The sequence below is a fragment of the Grus americana genome, chromosome 2 (assembly GCF_028858705.1).
Source record: "Grus americana isolate bGruAme1 chromosome 2, bGruAme1.mat, whole genome shotgun sequence".
Lineage (NCBI taxonomy): Eukaryota > Metazoa > Chordata > Aves > Gruiformes > Gruidae > Grus > Grus americana.
In genome coordinates, this window is record NC_072853.1 from 147,531,520 (window position 1) to 147,556,513 (window position 24,994).

The following is a 24,994-nucleotide window of genomic DNA, read 5'->3' on the forward strand; positions in this document are numbered from 1 at the left end:
GTAGCCTCATCCACCTACCGTCATTGTTTTTTCTTGCTGTATATTGGTCAACCCACTTGTTTCAGGAGATTGATTATTTTAAACATCTGTCTTCAGGTAATTTTCATTTGTGTTGATTGTGGAAATAGATCGTAAGATTTCTTTCATATAAGTACCTCAACTGTTGCACGTCTGAGATTAACATACTTATGAAGCTGCCCTAATTACAGCATTTGCAAAGAAAAAGAATCTTTGAGAAATTTCTAAGTCCTTACTAAGATAAAAAGAGTTAAGGGAGGTCATACCAGTCAGTCTGCATCAGTTGACAGATACAAGTAAAAAGTAAGTTTTAAAAATAAGTTTTACTTTTAATTATGGTTTTATCTTTACACATAATGCTACTCCTCAACATACCATAATTTCATACTTCTCTTTCTTTTATGCCAAGGCTGTGTTTAGACCTGTCATGTCATTTTGTGTTATAATGTACGTATAGGAGTTGGTATTAAATTTATTGCAGATTGACGATTTAGTTTTCAGTGTGTCCTTAAAAACTCTTTCAACAGGTAAGATTTTGGTACCGATTATCTCAGGATTCCCAGCTTTCTGTCTTTAAGAGAACTGCATTGGACGGAAGTTTGGAAAAATTGCATGACATTTCAGGATTGCCTGAGACGAAGTGGACAAAAGTGAATATACCTGTAAAAAGTGCAGCTGAGGACTTACCTTTCCAGGTAATTAGAAATTACATTTACACTGCTTTCAAAAATTTACTCTAACTTGGCCTTTAGAATTAATTTACTTTTATAATGAAATATAAAACCAGAATTTCTATTCTTTAATGCTCATATAAAAAATAATTCCATTCAGCTCTTTCAATAGATGTAGCTATTAAAGAGCATTGCCATCATTTCAGTATTGTATACATTAGAATAATCTTGTTCTAATAAAAATCAAGTAGCAATAGTGCAGCAGCTTTTAAAAATGAACTCACTATAAAAAGTGCTGATCAGAGTGAGGGCCTAATTATGTTGGTTAAAGGCAGGAGAACTGCAGATACTTCAATTTGCAGCACTGATCACAGAAAGAATTAGCAGTTTTCAAATTTAATTTTATTTTTACATAATCTCAGGCTGCTACATTTTACTAAAACTTAGAAAGGAACTGTTAGGAGAATCAGCAACTCAAATATAAGGATTTGGCAAATCAAAATTCCAGTTTTGGTCTCTTCATTTTATGTGTCATCTATAAAATGGTCTAAAAGAAAGGGCACTCAGTTCTCATTATTGGTAAGTTATGACTGAACTTTACTTCCTTTTATGACCTCCTGAATATTTCCTTGTATATACAAACGCATCCTTACAATCCCTACATTTACTGTACCACTTGTTGTTGACTTCAGCAGGCATAGTATAGATGAACACAATTAAATGGAGTTGTAAACCATCACATTTGGTAACCCTGAATAGCTCATTTTAAAAGGTGCATAACTTTTCACAGTTCCAGCAGGAAGACAGTTCATTAAAGTAGTGATGGCTTTTACCAGTTTAGATTGAAACAAGGTCATCTGGGTTGCATAACTTTCCATACGTAAAGGTAGTTATGGCTCTGACAGTTGAGGAGTAAACTTCTGACTGACCAAATCTCAGCTGTAGTTTTTGCTGGCTGGTATTCAGAGTTGGTTGTAGGCAATATTTACTTCCTGAGCACATGCAGTAAGTTATAAAGGAATAGATAGATATATACGTCTTTTTCCCATGTCACCTTTAATGAGCTAATTTATTTCTTTGTCTTTGCAGATTATTTTACAAGCTACCATTCTTACAACAAATGCTACTGTTGCTGTTGATGACATTAGTATAACAGAGGAATGTGGATTTGTGAATAAATCACTTCCAGGTGTCAGCCAAGAAAGTGAAGGCAAGTTCTGTGGTCTTCAATACATTTTCCCCAATGTCTGTTATGTATAATTGTGATTCAGCTGACAACTTGAAGATACCTTTAAGAAAGCAGGGGATAATCTGATGAAAAAGTCCATTTGCTGTAATCATCTACAATGAAGACTCACCCTGTGTTACACACTAGCTGCTAGTTTGCACTAGTTCTGCAAAGTAAACTGTGGTGGGAATTTCCAGATACCACTTACTGTGCAGCACCTGCCCACATTTACACTTGGACGCAGAGACAGAAGCAAAGCATCTTACACCTTCCACTGGAGAGCAAATTCTACTGCATTATCTCTAGAGCAAGAGCGTGCTCCCATCATTACTGTCAAACACCTCACATGCAGTCAGCGCCCACCAAACTTGTCTGCATACCTGCGGTCTCTAATCTTGAAGTGCAAATGGATGGAAATGTAAAATAATTGTAACCTTCTGTCAAACTGCTGCTTCTGGTCCTCTCGAATATTAATGACTACTTTTCTAAAATGGCACGAGCACGTACGCAGCCAGTGGTAATTCTGATGGGTTATACCCAGCAGATATCTGAATTTCTTCTTTATTTAAAGGCATAATAGAAAACTTCAGGGTTGTGTTTTTAAGGCTTCTCTGATCCCTATATACAGTCTGATTGATGGTAGCTAGGTATTCAAAGAAACATTAATTTGCTTTAATTATTTTCCCTACAACTTCCTTATTTACCCATCAGTCATGAAGATGATCTTTTTAGAAGGGAGAGCTTTTTTGAAAAAACCTCTGTCTGGATAGCAGTATGAGTATCAAAATAAGCTAAGTTAAACAAAAAAGATGAAAAGCTGCATGTCATTCCTCTCACTTGCTCTCTTTCAAGAAATCTACTGAAGAAAAAAACAGTAGTGAAATTTGGTGTGTTTTCGAATGTGTAGCTTGTGGTGCAAGCTGTTAGTGGTACAACATCAAACTTTTGGCTTCTTGGAATTTTCATTGTGAGCTGAATGCAGAGAAGCCACTGCTACAGCAGAATTTTTTTGTGAAAGACCTGCACGTGACTGCGGTGCAAACGGCAAGTTGCCGTACACGGCACCTCACCTCTGGACTGGAGCCTCGCTGTGTAACTTTAAGGGAGTTTTTATAATTTTTCTCACAAGTGTTTGAATATTTTGGAGAATAATATATAGTTTAAGAGCAGCAGACATTAATATCAGCTGTGTTTCTTGTCAGTTGTGATATAATCTAGCTCACTTCTTAGGTGATACTACATTCCGTATGCCATGTGCATTACTATATTCAAAGAAGACAAAAAGTACTTCTTAGACTATCGTATATATGTGGTTTTACTCATATTTTCCTTTCTGATTTTTAAGGGGAATCAGAATTTGCAGGTGCTAACTCTTCATCTTTTTACTGTCCACCGGGACTTTTTTCGTGCGGGGATGGACAGTGTATTTCATCTGACAAATTTTGTGATTTTACACCTGACTGTTCAAATAACCACGATGAAGTCAAGTGCCGTAAGTAAATTTTAAAAATCTAGGTTGTTAGGCTCCTGTGACTATTTTTGTTTGTCCTATTTGCCAGGTTTTCATGAATTCATAAATGTTGTAATTTTAATAACAGTAAAAGCTCCTGAGAAATAATCACTTCATTTTGATTCCATTCTGATTTTTTTTCCAATTTTATTTTCTGTAGCAACAACTTCCCTCTTAGCATTAAAACCAGAAAAAAGGTCTTCGATTAATTATTTAGTAGAAAGTGTTGCTTAAAATGCAGTATTTTATTTTATGAGTCTTAAGATGCTAAATATCAGGTACAGTGTTATACTTAATAAAATCTTAATCTGAAAATATTGGAAACTGATTCAGGAAGCTGTTGTAAAATAAACCAAACAGAACTTGTGCACACGCTTGTGCACACATGACCTCACATATAGAAAATTACACTAAAAAATGTGAGGGAAATACACTTGTACAAATTTGGAAATTCTGTAGCACCACTGTGTAAGATGCTTCTTTTTAAAGTGTAGATGGTCCTGCAATTAGACCTGAGAAACAGTGAGACTGAAAAAATTAAAAATGCAGTGGTCACAGGCTCATGTGAAAATTGTGTGTTTTGTATACTTAATTTTTATGTGAAGATACCACAACTGGAGTGGTAAATAAAGCATCCGTGCACAGACATGGTCACAGATATAATTTAGACTGTGTCAACATTTTCTGTTCAGATGTGCTGTGACTCCTGTCTGTACTACATGCCTGGTTTTTCTCCGCACGGAAACAAACGTGGGAAAATAGAGGGAGGTGGTGCGTCTCGGAGTCCCTCTCCAGTATACAGTCTGGAGAGAGCTTGGAAATGTTTCAGAGCCTTTTTCATTCATTCATTCATTCAGTTACCTGCTCTGCATAAGAGATCATGGTTATCCTTTCCATCTTCAAAAACGAGTCTCTTTCTTTTGTGTTGAACTATCAACTATGCTATGAAAGCCATGATGCATTTTCAAAGGGAGTTGCCATGCACAATACTTAGTTCAGCTGTTGGGTTGTTTTTTTTTTTTTGAAAATAGAACATGATGACTTTTAGCAATCTCACAAAAACCACAAATATTGTAGACAAGATCCTTACAGTATTTTTTGACTGTGTTGTGTTATGCATCACAAAGAATAAACTTCTTCACAAGTGCTAATGCAATCCAAAATCCATGCATATACTTTACAGTTTTTGTTAGGAAATTTAAGAGGTATTGCTCAGATAAAAAAAAATCTATTTGACTTTTAGCAGATAAAAGAAATAATTACAGCTTCTATTTGTAGTCACGCAACATCTCTACAGTTTTAGTATCCAATCTTTCTTGACTAGAGCACCGGTGTCCAGTGTTTTAGTTGTTTAGAAAGATTTGTATCCAAAATATACAGAGCTTTAAGTTAGGAAACTGCATTATCTTTAATTAGATAACTTTTTGATTACCTAAAACCATAAATAATTATTAGATGTTCACTAGGCAGAATATCTTTCCTCTTGTGGGCCAGATTGAAGATGGGGAAAAAATTCTGCTGTTACCATAGATAGTTGCGGTTGGAAGGGACCTCTGAAGACTATCCAGTTTAACCCTCCTGCTTAAAGCACGGTCCACCAGAGCAGGGTGCACAGGACCTTACTCAGTTGGGTTCTGCATATCTCAAAGGATGGAGACTACACAACTGCTCAGGTCAACATGTTCCAGTGTTTGATCACCTTTACAGTACAACAACAACCAGCGTCTATTGCTTCTGCTCATTTCACTGGGCACCACTGAGAAGAGTCTTTACTTCTTTACTCCATCCCTGTCCATGTTACTTGTATTAAAATTCATATTAGCCACTATCCCTTTTTGATTTACTTAATGTTTTTGTACTTTTCTTCAAAATATGCTTAAACATCCTATGTATTATTGGGTTATGACAGTCTGTCTGGATTGCTCTCTCATTACCCTTAAATATCGGGTACTGGAATTTTATTCTCTGATCAAATAGTAACACTTCCAAATGAATAGTTTAATTAAAAATATTTTAAATAGATTTAGTTTCATGCAACATCTTTTTCACTGCTCTGCAATAGTAGCTAACTGGTAACTTTAAATCAAGAAAACTAAAATCTACTGTTTTCACTTCAAATATGGTAATTCATATTTCAAAACACCCTTCAGCTCATGTTTCCATTTCAACATTATATCTAAAAGTGAAGACAAATGTCCACTTAGGTGTTTAACCAGTGCTAGATTATCCTTAATCACAAGCTTCCCATATGACAACTAATTTTCTCTTTCTTTTTTTCTCTAATTATATGAGAAGAAACGTTTATTAGATCCAATTCTCACTTGCCCGGACTACACATTAACAATGCCATGCTAAAGGGTAATCTATGGAGCCATTATAAATATATTTATGGTAGTCTTTGCCACAAATATATTGCTTACTTCTGAATCATTTTTGTAATTCTGAGTTTGCTCAGTGTGTGTTAGCGCTGCAGCTTGTAGCATGGGAAGTAGAATGTAGGTAGACAAATGTCTCTGCAAGTAGTTTGGCACAGCTGACTGTTTCCAAGCAATAAACTGGCCTTTCAGCATGTTAGTCTGGTAGTCTACAGCACTAGAATATTTCTTATAATTCTTCCACAAATGGTATTTCACCATCTTCATGCCTGCTTCTTTCTTGTTATCCATCACAGTATTCCAGTCATAGAATCATAGAATCACAGAAAGGTTTGGGTTGGAAGGGACCTTAAAGATCATCTAGTTCCAACCCCCCTGCCATGGGCAGGGACACCCTCCACTAGACCACGTTGCCCAAAGCCCCATCCAACCTGGCCTCGAACACTTCCAGGGAGGGGGCATCCACAGCCTCTCTGGGCAACCTGTTCCAGTGCCTCACCACCCTCACAGTGAAGAATTTCTTCCTAATATCTCATCTAAATCTACCCTCTTTCAGTTTAAAGCCGTTACCCCTTGTCCTGTCACTACACTCCCTGATTGATAGTCCCTGACCATCTCTCCTGTAGCCCCCTTCAGGTACTGGAAGGCTGCTCTAAGGTCTCCCCAGAGCCTTCTTTTCTCCAGGCTGAACAATCCCAACTCTCTCAGCCTGTCCTCATAGGAGACGTGCTCCAGCCCTCTGACCATCTTCATGGCCCTCCTCTGGACTCGCTCCAACAACAGCTCCATGTCTCTCTTGTACCAGAGGACCCCAGAGCTCGATGTGGTACTACAGGTGGGGTCTGATGAGAGTGGAGTAGAGGGGGACAATCACTTCCCTTGACCTGCTGGTCATGCAGCCCAGGACATGGTTGGCTTTCTGGGCTGCAAGCACACACTGCCGGGTCATGTTGAGCTTCTCATCAATCAATACCCCCAAGTCCTTCTCCTCAGGGCTGCTTTCAATCCATGCCCCGCCCAGCCTATAGCTGTGCTTGAGAGTGCCCTGACCCACATGCAGGACCTTGCACTTGGCCTTGAACTTCATGTGGTTTGCATGGGCCCACCTCTCAAGCCTGTCAAGGTCCCTCTGGATGGCATCCCTTCCCTCCAGCGTGTCAACCGCACCACACAGCTTGGTGTCATCGGCAAACTTGCTGAGGGTGCACTCGATCCCACTGTCCATGTCGCCGACAAAGGTGTTGAACAGTGCCAGTCCCAGTACCGACCCCTGAGGAACGCCACTCGTCACTGTTCTCCACTTGGACATTGAGCCGTTGACCACAACTCTTTGAGTGCGACCATCCAGCCAATTCTTTATCCACTGAGTGGTCCATCCATCAAATCCATGTCTCTCCAATTTAGAGACAAGGATGTCATGCGGGACAGTGTCAAATGCTTTGCAAAAGTCATGACAGGATGCCTTAAACAAGGTGGAACCACTGTTAAATCCATTCTTGTACATTCTACAACATACTTTCTACATTTTGTTATATATATTCATGTGATTGAATGCAAGCATTTCATTTTTCTCAGTCACTTTTCTTAATTTCTTAGCTTGGCTAAGCACAGATATTTTGTTGACTTCACCACCTACAATGACTTTGTTCCTTTCATCAATATTAATATTTTTTTCCATTATGTTCCATCTGCTGGTGATTGTATGCTCTTTAACCTCGTTAATTTTTATTTTTCATACTGTTATGAGAACCAAGTAAGGATATTACATGAGCTTAAAATATATTTTGAAATATTTTTGATTTAAATATTTTTATCTTATATTCCAGTGAGATGATTTCTTTAGATGTGTGGGTCCACCAAGTCCCAAGTCCCAAGACCCACCAAGCAGGGTCTCCATGCAATTTTTTTGTCTCACTGCATCAATCCCTGAGTCATCTCTTCATTTGCTTTCTTTCTGTCAGGACTGGAAGAATTCAGTTGAAGATCTCCACTTCTTGGAGTGTCTTTCTTATCGCAACGTAGGTTTCTGAGTTCCCGGTTCTTGCAGGATATGATCTTGGTCACTTCTCTTCATATACAGGACTGTCAGTAAATTTGTTTACTCCATTGACATCCTCTTTTGTCTTAGAACCACATTCATGCTCTTGATCCTGGTACGTAATAATACTGTTTGTTCGTCCAGTTTTCTAGTTGCATTTTACAAAAATACACATCCTGGACTGAAAAAAATCATTCAAATTTATTCTGATCAGTTGAGAAAAGTAAAAACAATATAAAATATAAACTATTAAATGTTCTCTTTCTTGAGTGCCACTACTCCTGACTTTAGTTAAAAGCTTTTCTTCTGCAGCTGATGAATTTACTGTGGCTATAAAGCTATTATATATGACTACCACACATTAAACCAGAAGAGAAAAGCAACTGCCTTACTCAAGCTGCAGATTTACAGCAGTGACCTAACATACCTATCACACTGTATGTTTGTGCTCTGGAAGATGAATGTATAGTATAATTTCTAAAGTCTACATCCTATGCATTTGATGGAGTCTAAATGCTCACTTTTCCAACCTAAGAATGATGATGATGATGTTGTACGGAATCAGATCAGATTGGAAAGTAATCTGGCAACATGAATGTGTTCCTGGTATTCTGTCTGACCTTTGCAATTCATCCCCCACATTCTGTCTTTTGTGGTTTGTTTTTTTTCTGTCTACTTATGGTGTTCATTATCAGGAATACTTATATGGGTCTATATATAAAATACACATGAAATAATTTACATTTGGATAAAAATATAACACATACTTATAATACTGTTTTTATTTAAGTTTTTATAAATGAAATATGCTTTTAATAGTTATTATCTCTATGGTGTACAATCTAGTGGAACCATAAGCATGGTCAGTCTACTCTTTAATTAAGTAATTCATAAACTGGACATATTCTATATGTTAGTACAGAGTTTTATATAGCATAATTTGACTTAGATGGCAAACGATGCATGTGTTGTTTCTTAAAATTACTTTTGTGGCATAATTGTTTAACTGTAAGCACCATTGGGTTTCTAATGGCTACCTTTATATAAGTAATAATAACTTCCTTTTAGTATTATAAGAAACATTCCCCTTATTACACATTACCGATCTTGCCAAAGCTTAAAATGTCTGCTCTGGTTATAAGGTAACTCTTCCAAAATTTCATTTTTGGAGTCAAAATCTCGCATGCCAAAATGCCTGTCTCATATGCTTGCTACTCCTTCATTTCAGCCAGACAAATCAGTTGTTTTTAAAGGTCAGGACCAACAGCCAACTCACAGGAATGAGTTTAAGTTCAAGGAATGAAAAGATCATCAACTTGTAAATTGGAGAAGGGACCTGATACTGGAATTGCAGAGACAACTGCATTAGAATCATAGAATCATAGAATGGTTTGGGTTGGAAGGGACCTTAAAGATCATCTAGTTCCAACCCCCCCTGCCATGGGCAGGGACACCCTCCACTAGACCACGTTGCCCAAAGCCCCATCCAACCTGGCCTTAAACACTTCCAGGGAGGGGGCATCCACAACCTCTCTGGGCAACCTGTTCCAGTACCTCACCACCCTCACAGTCAAGAATTTCTTTCTAACATCTAATCTAAATCGACCCTCCTTCAGCTTAAACCCATTACCCCTTGTCCTGTCACTACACTCCCTCATAAACAGTCCTTCACCATCTTTCCTGTAGCCCCCTTCAGGTACTGGTAAGCCGCAATTAGATCTCCCTGGAGCCTTCTTTTCTCCAGGCTGAACAACCCCAACTCTCTCAGCCTGTCCTCACAGGAGAGGTGCTCCATCCCTCTGATCAGCTTCGTGGCCTCCTCTGGACTCGCTCCAGCAGCTCCATGTCTCTCCTGTACTGGGGCCTGTACAGAGCTGGACTGATTAGGATCAGTTTCTGAAAGTTAAAGGTGGAAGAGCTGGGACTAAAATGCCACGTACAGTGATAGGAAACCATCTTTGCCTGCGAAGATCAAGGAATGGCTACAGAGGCTCCATTGCTCAAGTTTCCTGGTGTGGGAGAGAAGTAGCCAGGGGGCTGGAGTAAGCCAGGGCATGAGGGACACAGGCTGCTGTGGGGGAAAGATTAAGACCAGCTGATCAAAGAGCCAGTGATACATTGTCAGGAGAGATAACAATAATGAAAGATAAAAAAATTGGTAAGAGAATAAAACAAGGAGAGAATGTGAATGATGAATATGGATGTGGAGCAGTGATGCTTTGGGAGGGATCAGTATAAAGTGTGGCAGTAAGTGACGAGGCAAAGAGATGAGGACCGGATGAGGAAAGACAGTGAGGATTTCCAACTTTCCCCTGAGACTAGGACCAAGATAAGGGATCAAAGACGAGCTGTTGTGGAACAGGTAAGAGGGGAAATAGGCTGTGGAAAGGAAGAGCATTGAAGAAAGGGCAAGAACTTCTGGATACTGCATGCACTTTCAGAATTTCTATAGAACCAAGAAGCCAGGAAGCTAACTTTTCTACTTCTGTCAGCAAATTTTTGGGGAAAAAAAATATATTGTTTTATAGTTATTCCTATCTATTTTCTTGCAAATTATGCACTGCAACAACAAATATTGCATGAGGTCCAGTGGCAGAGGACTACAGGGTAAATAACAAGATGGCCTGAATAATGACCATCATATCTTATTTTTATTTAGTTCAATAAAAACAGGAACTTTCCCCTTTAGTTATACAGAAGGAGCATTCTAATGGATGTAGAAAGCCAAGCACTTGATTGTTAAAGAATGCTTAAATTTCTCTTATTTTATTTCACCTGGACCTGGGTATCCAACATCCTAAATCACCAGGTTATTGTGTTTAAGAAATTTAATTCTCTTCAGACTTCATTAACATTTTTTAATGGAAGAGAGATTTGGACCAAATCTGCTAAATTTCCAATGAAAATGTTAATCAAGTGTAATCTGATTATTTTGGAGGCTTTTATTATTTTAGGACTATTTCCCATATCAATACACTATAGTCACTCACATTCAGATCCTGAGAAGCATTTGCAAATGACAGTATCATATGAACCAAGAGATTTCCAGAAAATGTCAGATCTAATAAACCAGCATTTTTAGACACTATTTCACTTAACAATGTTGTTATGGAACCCCCTTCAGTTAGATGATTGCATATCTGCCTCACTGCACAGAATGGACTGTCACCAAAACTGGAGCTCTGTAATGAAGATTATTTTCATATCATTATTTAGAAAATGAAATTTTAGCAATTCGATGTAACAGTAAAGTTATTTTTCTGGGCAATACTTAGGTTAGATGTAGGGTTGATTAGTGTTGTGTTTGCACCCACAGAATTCCTTTCCCCTCCCTCTGCGAAAATCTGAATTTTTGCAAGTCCTGCAGCTAAATTAGTGTTAGGAGACATGTAGTACAGTTAGCTTGTTAAAAATGTTGGTGCACAGTGAAATCACAGATTTATTTATAACACAATCTTTTCCCTCTGCTTATTTCGCCTGTCTTCTATGTGAAACCCTTCCTCATTTCATAAGAGAGATAGACTTGTGTGCTATGTATGAGTCATGTTTGTCTATGACTGAAAAAGCCCACGTGACTGAAATCACAAGTAGTTCTGTTGCAATTTCCTGGCTATTGAAATGAATTTCCCAACAGAAATTAGCAGTGGAAGAAAATGTTCTGGAGTGCTTTGTTTCCTGTAGCCATCCATAGAGGAGACTGCATATCTGTCTGTCCTAAATGATTGTTAGATTTAAACTATGATTTTATGTATATCAGAATATGATCATGCAAATTAGGTTTACCATTCAATTTTTTTACTCTAAACGTTTATATGGAAGTAGTTTTTTGTGGGTTGTTTTTTTGTTATTTTGTGGGCTTTTTGGTTTTTTTCAAAACTGTAACAAATAATATATGAGAATAGAAAGTGAGGGAAGGGGAAACTCTAACTGCGATTTTGTAAAGATCAAACTTATTCGATCTTCAGATAGCGACTTGTCTTTTGTCTTTTTTTCCAGTTAGCTTTGCTTAATACTGATGAACTTTTGCAATTTTTTTTTTTTATTGAGATCTATTCAAATTTTTACCGTAGAAATTAAACCAGTGGACCTACAAAGTACAGTGTTATTTGAGTGTGTATGTATCATGACATTAGCAAATAGTAGCTGTGACAGAAAATATAAATATAGGAAGGCAGATGTAATACTTTTCAGTGTGTTTGTATTATAAAGGGGGAAAAGAACTTATTAGGATGAGTATGTCCAAAGTTAAACTGATTTTGATTCCTAGATTTGAAGATTGTCTTTTTTTTAATGACACCTAGCTATGAGTTCCTAAATTGATCTTAAAATTAAAATGATTTTTTAAAGAAAGTTTAAAGTCTATTGGCTTATTATGGTCTTTTTAATCAGCTTTTAAGTAAAAGAAAAAGTTGTAAGCCAGTAATGAACATGGTATCAGCTCACTTGGATGATTTTTTACATCAGGCTTTTCTCAGAATGTTGCATTCAGTATAAACATACATGTGCCAAGAGACAGGGAGAAATTTTGGGGGAATGTAGAGATTGATGAACTCGCAGTCTTGCAGAAATGCTAATATCTTAAACATTTGTTTTTAAATACTCTTTTCAGCAAGACTTTTTTCTTAAATTCTTGTCAGGTGTCGTACATCTGATTTGTGAAAGCCTTTGAGTGAAGCTCCTCAAAACAGAAAAGGGTAAACTCACATTGCATAAGAACCCAAAATCAAGAAGAAATCTAGAGTTTTGTGGTAGCAAGTCAGCTCAGAGAAAACTAAACCTGCTGAAGATGTAAAGGCAGCTTTCTCAAAAGAGTGATAAAGCCAACTATCCTGGAATGCTATGGTCACAGTATCACTCTGGTTCCTTCATGATTATTGAGAGAGCTTGTTAAAAAAGATGATAAAAGTGGCAGCAAAGAGAAATATATCCATACAGGTGGCATGGGTACTATTAGAAGTAAAAAAACCATCAAACAAATAGCTGGAGAAATGCCCAAATGAAAAAGGTAGAAAAAATCACAAATTTTGGTGGGTTAAATGTCAAAACACAGTAGGGATGACAAAAAAAAAAAAAGTTTAACAAAAATTAGCAATAAATTTCTTAAACACATGAGGAGCAGAAACCTGGCAGAGTCTGTAGGGCCACCTGATGGTTAGAATATAAAGAGAATATGTAAGAAAATAAGAAGTAGGGGAAAGACAGAAAATAAAGTACTAGGAGAGAAGGCAGATTAGTTTGTGTGTGTTCAGCGTGAAAGAAACCACAGAGGTACCCAAGCAACAGCCTTTCTTTCTGGATAATCTATCTGAAACAGAAGTGCCAGTCAAAGAGGTTATGGGACAATTAGGTAATTGAAGTGTTATCACGCATCAAGAACCAAGTGCATTTCACCCAGGCTCTACCAGCTTTCTCTCTTCTTGTACCTTCCCTAGGCCTTAAATAGTTGGCTTGAGATTTAGTTTCAGGGTTATTTTATCTCAATGTATTCATCCATGCTAAAGTTGAACGTATGGTCTGATGCATCCAGCTTTTTGTGCTTTGTCTCTGTTACAACTTACAGATGCAAGAAGTCTGGGTTCAGACTTAACAGTTTTATCTTGTTTATTTGCCTCTTTTGGTGTAATCATCTGTGTCCAAGGTTTGTCATATTCTTTGTTGCTGTTCTCCTGGGTATATGGGACAGTTTCTTCTATCGAGCAAAACACAAATCAGAAATAGCTCTCCATATTCCCTTACTGTTGTATTCTGTCAGTGGATTCTCAGTCATTTCCATCATGCCTAGGTCCTTGAATCTTTGTACTTTTAGCTTCATTTTATTCTCTTAAAACATTCTATTAAAATTTTTCTTCCTTCTGGTTTTTTTTTGTCACATTTGATCTACATCATTTTACCATTGACATTTCTGACCCACATGCACCATATGTATAGCAGACTCATATTTTCTTTGATTTCTTAAATGTTATTTGGCCTTCCATATTTGTGGAATGTTTTGGTTTTGGGGGGTTTTGGTTTTTTGGTTGGTTGGCTGGAGCTTTTTGTTCTTTTTTTTTTTTTTTTTTTAAGCAGCATTTATAACAGTGCATTTCTATGTGCTTTGCTTCATAATCCACAAAATCTTGTCTTTTTAGAAGCCCTAATCAACAATAATACTAATTTGCCTGGTTAATAATTTTTTCATTCTTTCTAATAAATGATGTATAACAATGTGACACAGTTCTTAAAGAAGAACAAAAAGAAACCAAACAAATAAACAAAACCAACCTCACATATCTTAAACATAAACATTTATGTTATCCTGTTTTCCAAGAGACTTCATTTCATTCTGAAATGTACATTTTCTATACCATAATGATATGGCCCCTGGAAGTTGTGATAAGATGTTAGAAATAATGATAGAATTCTGACAGTCATGTCAATTTTTTTTTAATTTATTCTGTGTATATAATTAGTAAATTATTGCTTAAAAAATCTTGAAGTAATTTTCTTATTATTTTCAGTTAAAAGCCTGTTATAATTACAGAAATAAAAAATATCATATTGTGATTTACCAAGGATTTTTTAAAGTGGAGAAGAGGAAAAAGTGATGTTTCTTCATTGTAACATAATAAATATTTGTCAATTTACATTCGTTCATACATGACACCCTTCCACTCCTTCTTTCCTTTATTTTGTATTATACACATTTTCTAAAACATCACTGCTATTTTAAATGAAGAATTGAAGAATGCAGCTGGATATGTCTTTCAAATCTTCTTCACTGCAGTAGTTTGTGTTTCAGAGATTTCCTCCTTTTACCAATAACATAATGTCTCAGTAATGCCTGATATTTAGCTTGATTCCTGTTACAACTAGAGGAAGGGTGGTGTTATCATTAGCATACTTGCTGAGACTGAGGAAATAAGGGATTTGATTTCTGGCTCCAACATAGATTCCCTAAAAGGTTTTGCAGAAGGCTCGTTACTGCTTTGCGTGCTCTGTGCTCCTGTGTTGTAACATGAGGCTTGTGAGGTCTGTTTTCAGCGCCTCCTCGCCTGCTCTGTGTGCTTTGCCTGCAGCGCCTTTAGAGGGAAAGACTTATTTTCCTGAATACATTGCATAGAACGATGACTCGGTTGTTCCTGTGCCACTGCTGTTTTACCTGACTCTTATACAACAAATATCACATGTTGTACTATGCCTGCGCACACCCCTTTCCTAGACTTCTTTCTAGAATATCAGTGACATCTTAGAAACATTTTATTTCCTTTTCATAGTGCAAAGCTTGTTTGGTAATGTTATGTACAGAGAGAAAGTAAAACGTCTCTCTCTGCATTTCAGCTGCTGTGTGTGACTTTGAAAGAGAGAGCTGTGGTTGGATTGAAACTGCAAATGCAGATGACTTTGACTGGGTAAGAAGTTCCAGTAGTGCTCTTGCGCCTTCTTTTCAGAAGCAAGCTCCTCCGCGGGATCACACCTACAACAAATCCGAAGGTAAGACAATCCAGGCCTAGAAACAGAGAAGTGGATTAGATATACCTGCCCTTTAACCAGATTTTAAGTGGAGGCCATGAATACTTTAAAAACCTTTAGAAACGCTTCCTTCAGCCTGAAAAGTTGTTTTCTGTTTTATCTTGATAGGTCATTTTATGTTCATTCTGCAAAACAGCAGCAGCATTTCACAAGTAGCTCGGCTACGAAGCCCAGAGTTCAGGCAAACTGGATCAAATTGCACATTGTCCTTTTGGTATGAAATAATTTAGATTTAAGATTCATGGAACATGTCACATTGCTTCTCCTGGACTTAAATTGAGGTCATAGTTTGCAATAGACACACCTTCCACTGAAGTATTTATTTCTTTTTATTCTTCAATCTTATAGTCTTCATCGTGAACAATAAGCAGAAATATTGTGCACTTGGAGAACAGAACTGAAACATGGATGGCTTTATTGTCAGGCTTTGAGCAAAATTATATTAAAGGATTGTGTCTGCGTATACATAGACAAATACCACACTCGTTTTGCTGACATTTTTACTTCAGTTAAGTAAATTTGAAAATGTTGTGGAATTTTGTTCAAGAACAGAAAACCATCCAAAAATCTAGTAGCTCCTTGAGTCACCTACAGTATCTAAAACTAGTTTGTATCATCTTTAAGTGAAAGCTCCAGTGCAAGAATTGAAGCTTTGTTTCCAATCCTTTTATATACATAGAAAAAAAAACCCCAAAACCCCAACCTTTCAGTTATTGTCTTGTCTCAGTCTTTGTGCAATCTTGTCAAAGACGGACAGAAAATATAAACTGTGATAATTTGTTCACTAAGGTTAAAAGTAGTGCTACTGTTTAAATAAATGCTTGTCCTGACTTTGATATTATAAAGTGCAGTTTTTCTCAGTAATGTCAAATACCTTTGCCACAGAAAGACAAAATGTCTTTTTATCAAAGAGTCAAGACTTGAAGTTGGAGTATAGGTCTGGAAATCACAAGTTATTGGTTCTGTTCCTGGTTCTGTTCCCAGTTTTGTTGTTCAATTGCTCACCTTAGTATATATGACTCTTAAATGCTTTGAGATCCTCGAAAAATGCTGTAAAAATGTGAAATCTTAACAGTAACTAACAAAGATAGAAGGTGTGCTTTTGCATTCAGTAAGCATTCTGTTTTTCCTTCTTGAAACTTTACAATTATGGATTGAATTAAATGTATAAAAAACATATTTTGCATCTGAGCGAGCAGTGTTCATTGTTTAATATCAAAGCAAATTTGTCTCTCCAGTTGTTGGTTATAATTTAACAAAGTATGCTTCTTCTCTCATAGTCTTCAGTTCTTGAAATGAGCCCTAGACTGATATAGCAACCTACCCTACTGTCATAAAAAAAGTGGACTGAATAAAAGAGAAACTGGAAAGAGGCACTGTGGACTTCCTATGTTTCACAGAGCTATGACAGAAATGCCATTATACTTGACATTGTCCATTCTCATCATTTGCACCCTTAAATTTTTTTTATCATTTTAGGTATTACAATTATGGACAGTCAGTTGGAGCAGCAGAGATGCAATTGCTTGTGGATGGGCTGAAACAGCCTACTGTCCTTTGGAGGGCATATTACAACGAAGGAGATCAATGGTTGAAGGCAGTCATTCAGCTTGGACGCCTTCCACATCCTTTCCAATTATCACTTGATAAAATCAGTCTGGGTTTTTATGACGGCGTCTCAGCAATTGATGATATTGCATTTGAAAATTGTGCTCTTCCACCTCCAGCATTAAGTTGTGAAGGTCCTAATCGTTTCTGGTGCAGAGACACAAAAGCATGTATTGACAGTTTATTGGTCTGTGATCTTGTGGACAACTGTGGGGATGGATCAGATGAAGACAACTGTAGTAAGTACTTTCCATTATTGCTTACTTTATATCGAACCAAAATTTACTTGCCAAATTCATCCCTGGAGTAAGCCTGTTACAGCCAGTGATGATTCAACTGAATAGAGTTACTGATGAAACAGACTCCGAAAAAATTTAACTTAAATTCATATGATGAGTTACAACTGAGGGTAAATGTAATTCAATCTCCTTTATTCAAACAACTCATATTTCTTTAACTTTTGTAAAACACACGCATACATTGCAAGTTTATTTTAAAAGAGAGAATTCAGTCTGCCAGTTTATTTGGGTTAACATGCTGTCTTTGATTACGCTGATGGAAGTAGAGTGGAAGATGTATATGGACTGAGAGGAGTGTATGTCCTATAACTCTTTCTACCTAGAAAACATTAAAATATCTGTTCTGGAAGATATTAATCATGCTGCGAATAGTTGTCCCTTCTAAGGAGAGAACTTGTAAGAACTGAGAAAACCTATGGGTCATTCACATTTTTGACATTCACCTTGCAGTGCTGAAGGGTGCTGTTGATGATTTTCTCCCTGAAGCAAGTATTCATCAATTTTAAGAACTCAAGAACATTAATATAACATAAAATTAACTAGCAGTTGCTTTATCACATCCTGAGGTAACTAAATTATGCACATCACAATGAGTTTGAGTAACAGGGGACACCTTATATGCTTGAGGGGATACAAGCCTACACTGATATTTCCTGAATATCAACTTAAAACTGACCTGAATTTAAAAGAAAATGAAGACTTTCCAGCCTGTCTCAGTTTTCCCACTTGTAAAATGCCTATCTTCTTTATAACCCATTTTGAGGTCTATAGTAAGAAAGTACTATATGACTTGCAATTTTAAACATCATAAAAAACAACAACCTAATTAAAAAAAAAGAATTGGCTGTTATGTCAGTTACTGTTTAGGAAGAGCAGATGCAAAGATGCGAGTTCTCCAGCTCTGAAACACCTTTTATTTTTTTTTACATTAGAAGTAATTGGTCTAATCAATATATTTTGCCTTGGTGTCAAATAATAAAGTGCATTATGTTATAAATGTCTCTCCTGAATTTATCTTTGATAAAGCTATCAAGCTACTATTATTGAGGATAATAAATATCTGAAAACCAACCCATTTTTAGGACTACTTCTGTCATGCAGAAACATATTAGGTCAGTTATTACATGTACTTAACAAGACTATATCCTGTTGTTTATTTCATCCAATTAACCTCAGTTTTAAATCCTTTACTCAGATAAATTTTAGTTAAAGAACTTTGTATGCTTTAATTATAAAAATACACAAATTTAATACTATGAATAATAAAATGTTCTTCACAGTTCTGTTTATTCAATAAATTAATTATGTACAGTTTGCCAGGTATATTTTGAAAGAAGAGGTAATTAAGTAATGTTTTTGGCAGGGGTTGGTTGGGTTTGAGTGTTGGGGTTTTTTTTTTCTTTCTCTAGGCAAGTGTATATTTATTCTTCAGAGATGAATTTTTGTAAGGAGAAGAAGATATGTGTTTTTATCTATACTGGAAAGAAATTTTTGCAAGGCAACAAAGATTTTTTTTTTTCATTATGTTAGAAAGTTAATGACAATATATTAAAGCATGATGACCTTTTGATACTGCTTTCACTTGACAGTCTGTTCTGTTTACATTTCAGACCCTGACCTCCAGTGCAACTTTGAAAATGGGCTGTGCAATTGGGAGCAGGACGTTGAGGATGACTTTGACTGGATCAGAATACAGGGTCCAACCCCCACGGTTAATACAGGCCCGTTGAAGGATCACACGACAGGCACAGCCAGGGGACACTACCTCTACATGGAATCCTCCGAGCCACACCTATTCCAAGATAAAGCAATTTTGCTTAGTCCTCTCTTCAACCCTTCTGGCAACGGAACCTGCATTTTCCGCTTCCATTATCATATGTTTGGAAAGCAAGTTTACAAGCTGTCAGTCTTCCAGAGAACTCTGAGTAATACCAAGGGATGGCTGTTGTGGTACAAGTTTGGAAATCAAGGAAACAGATGGATCAGACAGACACTCTACATCAGCAGCTATAAGCCATTTCAGGTATGATCCTTCTAGGTTGCAAAGTGCTTATTTGCTGCCTTGTTAAACACTGTGAGTATATAAATGACTGCAATCTCAAAGCTATTTGTAACTGTCTGATCAAATTGACTTTGAAATACATTTCTGGGGGTTTTTTTGAGGAAATATGTCTGAAATACCGATTTTTTTGTGGGATTTACTTTTCCCCCTAAAACACAAGACTATAATGTTTATAATAGGATCATGGGGTATTTAAAGTAGATGTTATTTTTGTTTTTCAAGCATGTGGTGAAACAAACTTATCTGAATCTGCTACAGAACAGCTTGGCAAAATTTTGATTCATTCATGAAAAAAGGATTATTAAAAGGAATATCCTTTACTATGCCTTACTTTTCCACAGTTATATGTCAATCTTTCATTATATTATGTCAGAAAAAAAAATCGATTCAAAATGTTTGGGTGCAAGGCTAGGCCAAAAGTCAAATATCATTTGGAGAAAGGTATGAAAACAGTAAGTTACAGCTACAAATCTTGGTTTATTTTCTCACCTTTTTAAAATTGTGTATGTTGTTTACCTTTCTCTATCTGTGATCTGTTTATTCTGGTCAGTTTAATGACACTGCAGGTTTATTAGAGGGGACATTAGTACACTTGACTGCCAACTAGTCATAAAATTAACTTAAAAATCTCCAAAACATATTATAAAAAGAAACACTTTCCTTTTAAATCTGATATAATGCAACATTTTCTGTAGGTTGTCCCACATTTATTTCCCAAAAGATTATTTTTATGTGGAGAGAAGTTCTATCCTCTTTAGAGTAAAAGACCTTAATATTACTGTGATTGCATGGAGGCATCTGGAAGGAGGGTGCTCATTTTTCATCAAGAGCCTTTGTAGAAATGTAAAGGAGTATCAACATAATACTAACAAGGTGTGGGGGTTTTTTTTGTTTTGGTTTTGGTTTTGGTTTTGGTTTTTTTTCCCAAGTAAGAAAACATATCCTGTGCCTGATAGTTTGTCTAGAGAACTATAAACCCGCGTGTCCTACATTTGACCTCCTGAGCATTAGGAAGGTCTGTTGAGTAACTGAAAATATTTTTACTATGTTAGTGTAAAAAGTTAGGGCTTTATATTGTACTTAGCCAGGAAATGGAAAGATCTTATATTCTTTTGATGTTTTGTTTTTCATAGTCATTTTTGAGGGGCATGAGGTGTAAGGCATCATTTGATATCTTGTTATGAAGAAAGAGTTCAGGATCTGATGGTCATTATTGTGTATGGCATTTCTCTTGATGGAGCTTGCTGTGTCACAACCTACAACCCTTCAAACCTCAGAAATTTTGAAGAGAACAAGTTGTTGTTCTGTTGCTAATAAGTTGTCAAGTGCTGACCTCTTTCCACTCTTTCTTTTAAGTGCGTAGTGTTTGGATACTGCCAGGGCTAAAGACGTGTGAGGGGAAAGGTCTTCAGACTCTGTTACCACTTTTTCTCTGAAGCCATATTTCTACTGAGCTGTGTACTATAACAACCTCTCAATTAGGTTTGGGCTGTCTACTGACTGGGTAACAGTATTAAAGTTGTAGTTCTATGTTTACTATATTGTGTACCTCACACTTTAGAAAGTTAGTGGTTCAGTGTTTCCACACCACATACTTAAAGTCTTGTAAGTCACCTCCATGGCTCCAAGGAAATGTATAGATTCACTTGAGAATGGATTTTTTTTTTCCCCCCTTGAAAGTCTAAATATAAGATAGAACTTTTTGATAATTTTCTGATCAAAATACGTGTCTTGACATCCTAATCTCCTTCTTCATCTCTAGCCAGAGCATCTCATCAGCTGTTTTAGGCTTTTCAGAGATTCCTGGAGAACAGAAAACTTTAGAACCTAAGACCAAAGATGGCCTAAGTCTTTGTAAAACAGACCTTCATTTTCTTTTTCTCTTCTAAATGTAAGAGATAATCATATATCAGAGATAGCTGATATCAGGTCTTCCTCTTCCCTCCCTATGCAAGTCCGTTATTTGTTTACCACATCCCAAGAAAGAATCACTATGAATAGGAAATCTCTTAAATTCACATTTTCAGTTTATTTACTAGCATGGGAAGCCAACTTTGGGATCATAGAAACAATTGTGCCTATATACTAACTATTAGGAAGAGGAGAACTTCTCAGCCAGAAATTCAAAGCAGCGAAGAAAGATACTTGAGGACATCTGGAAAGCCAGATCCCCTTATGAAAGTCTGGAATTCTATAGATATGAAACTGTATGGCCTTCAATTGAATGCTCTGGCAGAAAACCAATGGGAACAGCACAGGAAGACTTCCTTTGCTCACACCAGGTCCCACTAAACCTCAGAATCTTGAATTTCTCAGGAGGGCTTTATTCTAGCTTCCATCAAACCGTGGCTGAAGTTTGTTGCTGTTCTATCAGATGTTTTACATCAGAATGTTAAATGTGACATCAGTGAGTGGAACAGGAATAGCTGGATGAAAGGAATGCAGTTCTCTGAGCCAAAATTAAGCATTTATCTCAAATACTAATACTGACAAGTAACAAGTCTGGTCTAAAATACACATGCTTATAAAAATTTTGCAGCTTGAGTGCTCTTGAGTTTACTTTTGAATTCAGAACTTGTATGACACAGAAATCTGTGGATTTAATAACCTGCAAGAAATTATACTAATTTCTATTTTTTGTAAAAATTTCAGGTTAAGAATATATTCCTATTCAAGATATTCCTTTTTACTATACGAGACATCTGTTTCAACATGAAAAATGATAGGCTGTTGAATGTACTTGTCTCTTTAGATGATCTACGTTTATTTTAATCTCCCTGAGAAGTTTACTTACATGTCTTTTTCTTAAAAGTACATTTGAAAAGGTAGTAAAATAACAATCTGTCCATGGTAGCCTACTTATATTGATGATGAATAGTGTTTGCTTTTATATTACTTGAATAATCATAATACCTGAAATGCTTTCTGCTCAGAAGAAAGTGCAAAGATTCTATTTTAACATCTTAGATAAATGTAGCTGTCTTAGCTTGCTCTATTCATGCAAATTTCTGTGGATACAGAAAAAGAAAATGGTGGTATTATGTGAACAATGGTAAAATTCTGTATTTCAATTCTTTTGGGCAGTGTAGTCTCCTTTTAGTCATGATATAAATCATATATTTACCATGTCCATCATAAAACATCTAAGGAAGTTTTACTATATTCCAAACCATATTATTAAAAAATAAAAATAAAAATTTACCTTTACCCCAATCCAATTCACTTTTTCCTCATCTGTAATACGTATGTGTATGTCTGTAATCAAAGATGGTTACAGATCTTTGATACTCCGAAGCATAAGTAATACATAAAGGAGTCTAATATTCTGGGATGATTTTATAATGATCTGTCTAGATTTTTTAAGTTGGATAGTATGAAATTTAAAAATGCAAATACACTCTTTAAGTACATGATTAATTATTAATGCTATATTGAGTATAATTACTAAAAACTTTAGTATTTTGAGTATCGTATGTAAAACCTTGTATCTCCTTTCAGATATAAAACTTTCTCCCTTTAATTGTAAAAAACAAGGACCAAAACCAGGAGAAGATAAATAAATAAAATTTCTTGAAAAATACTAGCTTACGGAAGCTTACATGCAAAATAAAATTGCAATTAAGTAGATAAAAATGCATTTGGTATTTTCCTATTTTACAAGTGGTTAAGAAAAGTAAACAACCAAATCCACTGTAATAATTTTACTTGTATTATCAATTAGGTATTAGCTTAGAAAGTAATGGAATATTGATTGAAAATTAGAATGATACATTTGCTATGAATATAGAATAACGCTATTTTCTACAAACACAAATACAAGTCAACCTTTCTCTAGCTACTATTTTTAGTACCTCTTGTGCTATTTTTATGTTCTTTTCAGTGTAGAATCCAAATTGTTTGTATTTTAAGGGCCTAGTTCTGAAACGTGTATGGCTGAGTATATTGATAATGTTGCAAATTAGATTTCTCAAGCTCCTGAGCAGTATTTTAAATCAACCAGATATAATGGTCTGGAATATGACCAAACATGGGAAGGCAGACAGCTGAAGCACAGTGGATCCCTTTCCTTTTGATTTGTACATTGCTATTTGTACCTTTGACACTCTAACACTCTGTTTTCAGGTATAGTGGTTGCACCATTTCTTGCTCATGATTTAAAAAGAAGACAATTTTGTATATTTAAAAGTTTTGTCAGTTTGGGGAAAACCCACTTTCTATCCTGAAACTGACCTCTGTTTTGTTAAAGCAAAATGCGACTTGTGGTTTTGCATTCCTCTGACGTTCTGAATACCCCCATCTCTGATTCAGGCTGAACTATCAAAGCATAAGCACTGACCAGTCCTATTTCAGATGTTCTCACATAAAGGACTTTGATATTGGCATTTTACTGTGGGTTATAAATGTATCAAAATAAATTAACTTAGTTGTCTTCTAAAATCCTTTTTTTTTCACTTGGTGTGATGCGAGTTGTCTCTTGCAGCATCTGCAAGGTAGAAATGTTCAATATGACTGTAGTTACAGCTCGTGTGTGTGTGTGTGTGTGTGTAAATCCTAGAATCCCTAGGGATTCTTACATGCCATCTCCCTTTTAAGTTCCTCAGGTCATAGGATCTGATGTTGTAGCCACCCGGTGCTGAACTGGGAGGCATTCCCTCTTACAATCACTGAGCATCATGTCTAGATCAGATAGCGGGAAACATCTTTGAGAATCACTAGGGTCCCGTTACCCTTGCAGACATGCAGCAATGAAAGCCAGCCTTCAGGAAGGCTTTGTTTTACTTTGCTACCGCAGGATATTCACCGAGTGAAGCATTACAAGCATCATCAGTCCCAACTTAGACAGACAGCCACCTTGGAAGTTTTACCCCTAACGGCTGTTAGTTGTCTGTTGAAGAGGAAGCCCTGGGTCACTTCCAAAGAAATCCCTAATAAAATTCATATATTTCACAATACTTTAGATGAAAGAGAAAATTAGTTCTGAAATTATTTTCTAAGGTAGTCATAGCCCTAATAATGTATTATTTGTGATCTGTGACAACATCATAAAATATAATATCAGTTGTTCAAATGGGAAGGGTGAAGTGTTAGTCATAATTAGTTCTGACACATAAATCCTCAAGTATACCTCTTGAATGGTGCTAAATCAAGAACCGACTTTATTCTTCAGCAGCCACATTTGTCTAAAGACAGATAAGAATCTAAAGGAAGTTTTCTGCATTTCTGAGACACTGCATTAAGGTGATTGTTTTGTCTTTTAATACATTCATTTAAATCTTCATTTTTCATCTTTTCATTTCTATTATGGAGATATAGGGCATATTATAGCTTTTCTTACAAAGATTTTAAAATTCAAAGGCAAATTAGCTCACTCTCAAGGCATTTTATTTTCAGTTACTCTTATCTTTTAGCCATAGAATTGGTTGTGGAGGCGCATAGTTACAGATGAGATTCTAATCTTGATTATAGGGTTGTGTTAGGTTTTCCTCAATTATACCCAGCCACTCCTTGTGTCATGGTTTTGACATAAGATCAGCTTGGTATCAAATACATGTGAAGTAAACATACATTATTTGCATCCAGGCTCTTACCATTCATCTAAAAAGACAGGAAGGAATAAGAAAAGTGTTTAAGGTACGACCAGGTAGATGATCCCAATCACACAGATGGCATCTACTT

At 36.2% G+C, this 24,994-nt stretch overlaps 1 protein-coding gene across 1 annotated transcript in view; it reads left to right on the forward strand.

The window, feature by feature from the left end:
* The window catches only part of MALRD1 (MAM and LDL receptor class A domain containing 1), a 280,047-nt gene that overhangs the window by 49,517 nt on the left and 205,536 nt on the right, over nucleotides 1–24,994 (forward strand). The window contains exons 12-17 of the mRNA XM_054818588.1: nucleotides 546–713; nucleotides 1,779–1,899; nucleotides 15,158–15,310; nucleotides 15,458–15,563; nucleotides 16,829–17,196; nucleotides 18,867–19,279. Of these exons, the coding sequence (XP_054674563.1) occupies nucleotides 546–713; nucleotides 1,779–1,899; nucleotides 15,158–15,310; nucleotides 15,458–15,563; nucleotides 16,829–17,196; nucleotides 18,867–19,279 (1,329 nt within the window). The remainder of the gene's footprint in view (nucleotides 1–545; nucleotides 714–1,778; nucleotides 1,900–15,157; nucleotides 15,311–15,457; nucleotides 15,564–16,828; nucleotides 17,197–18,866; nucleotides 19,280–24,994) is intronic.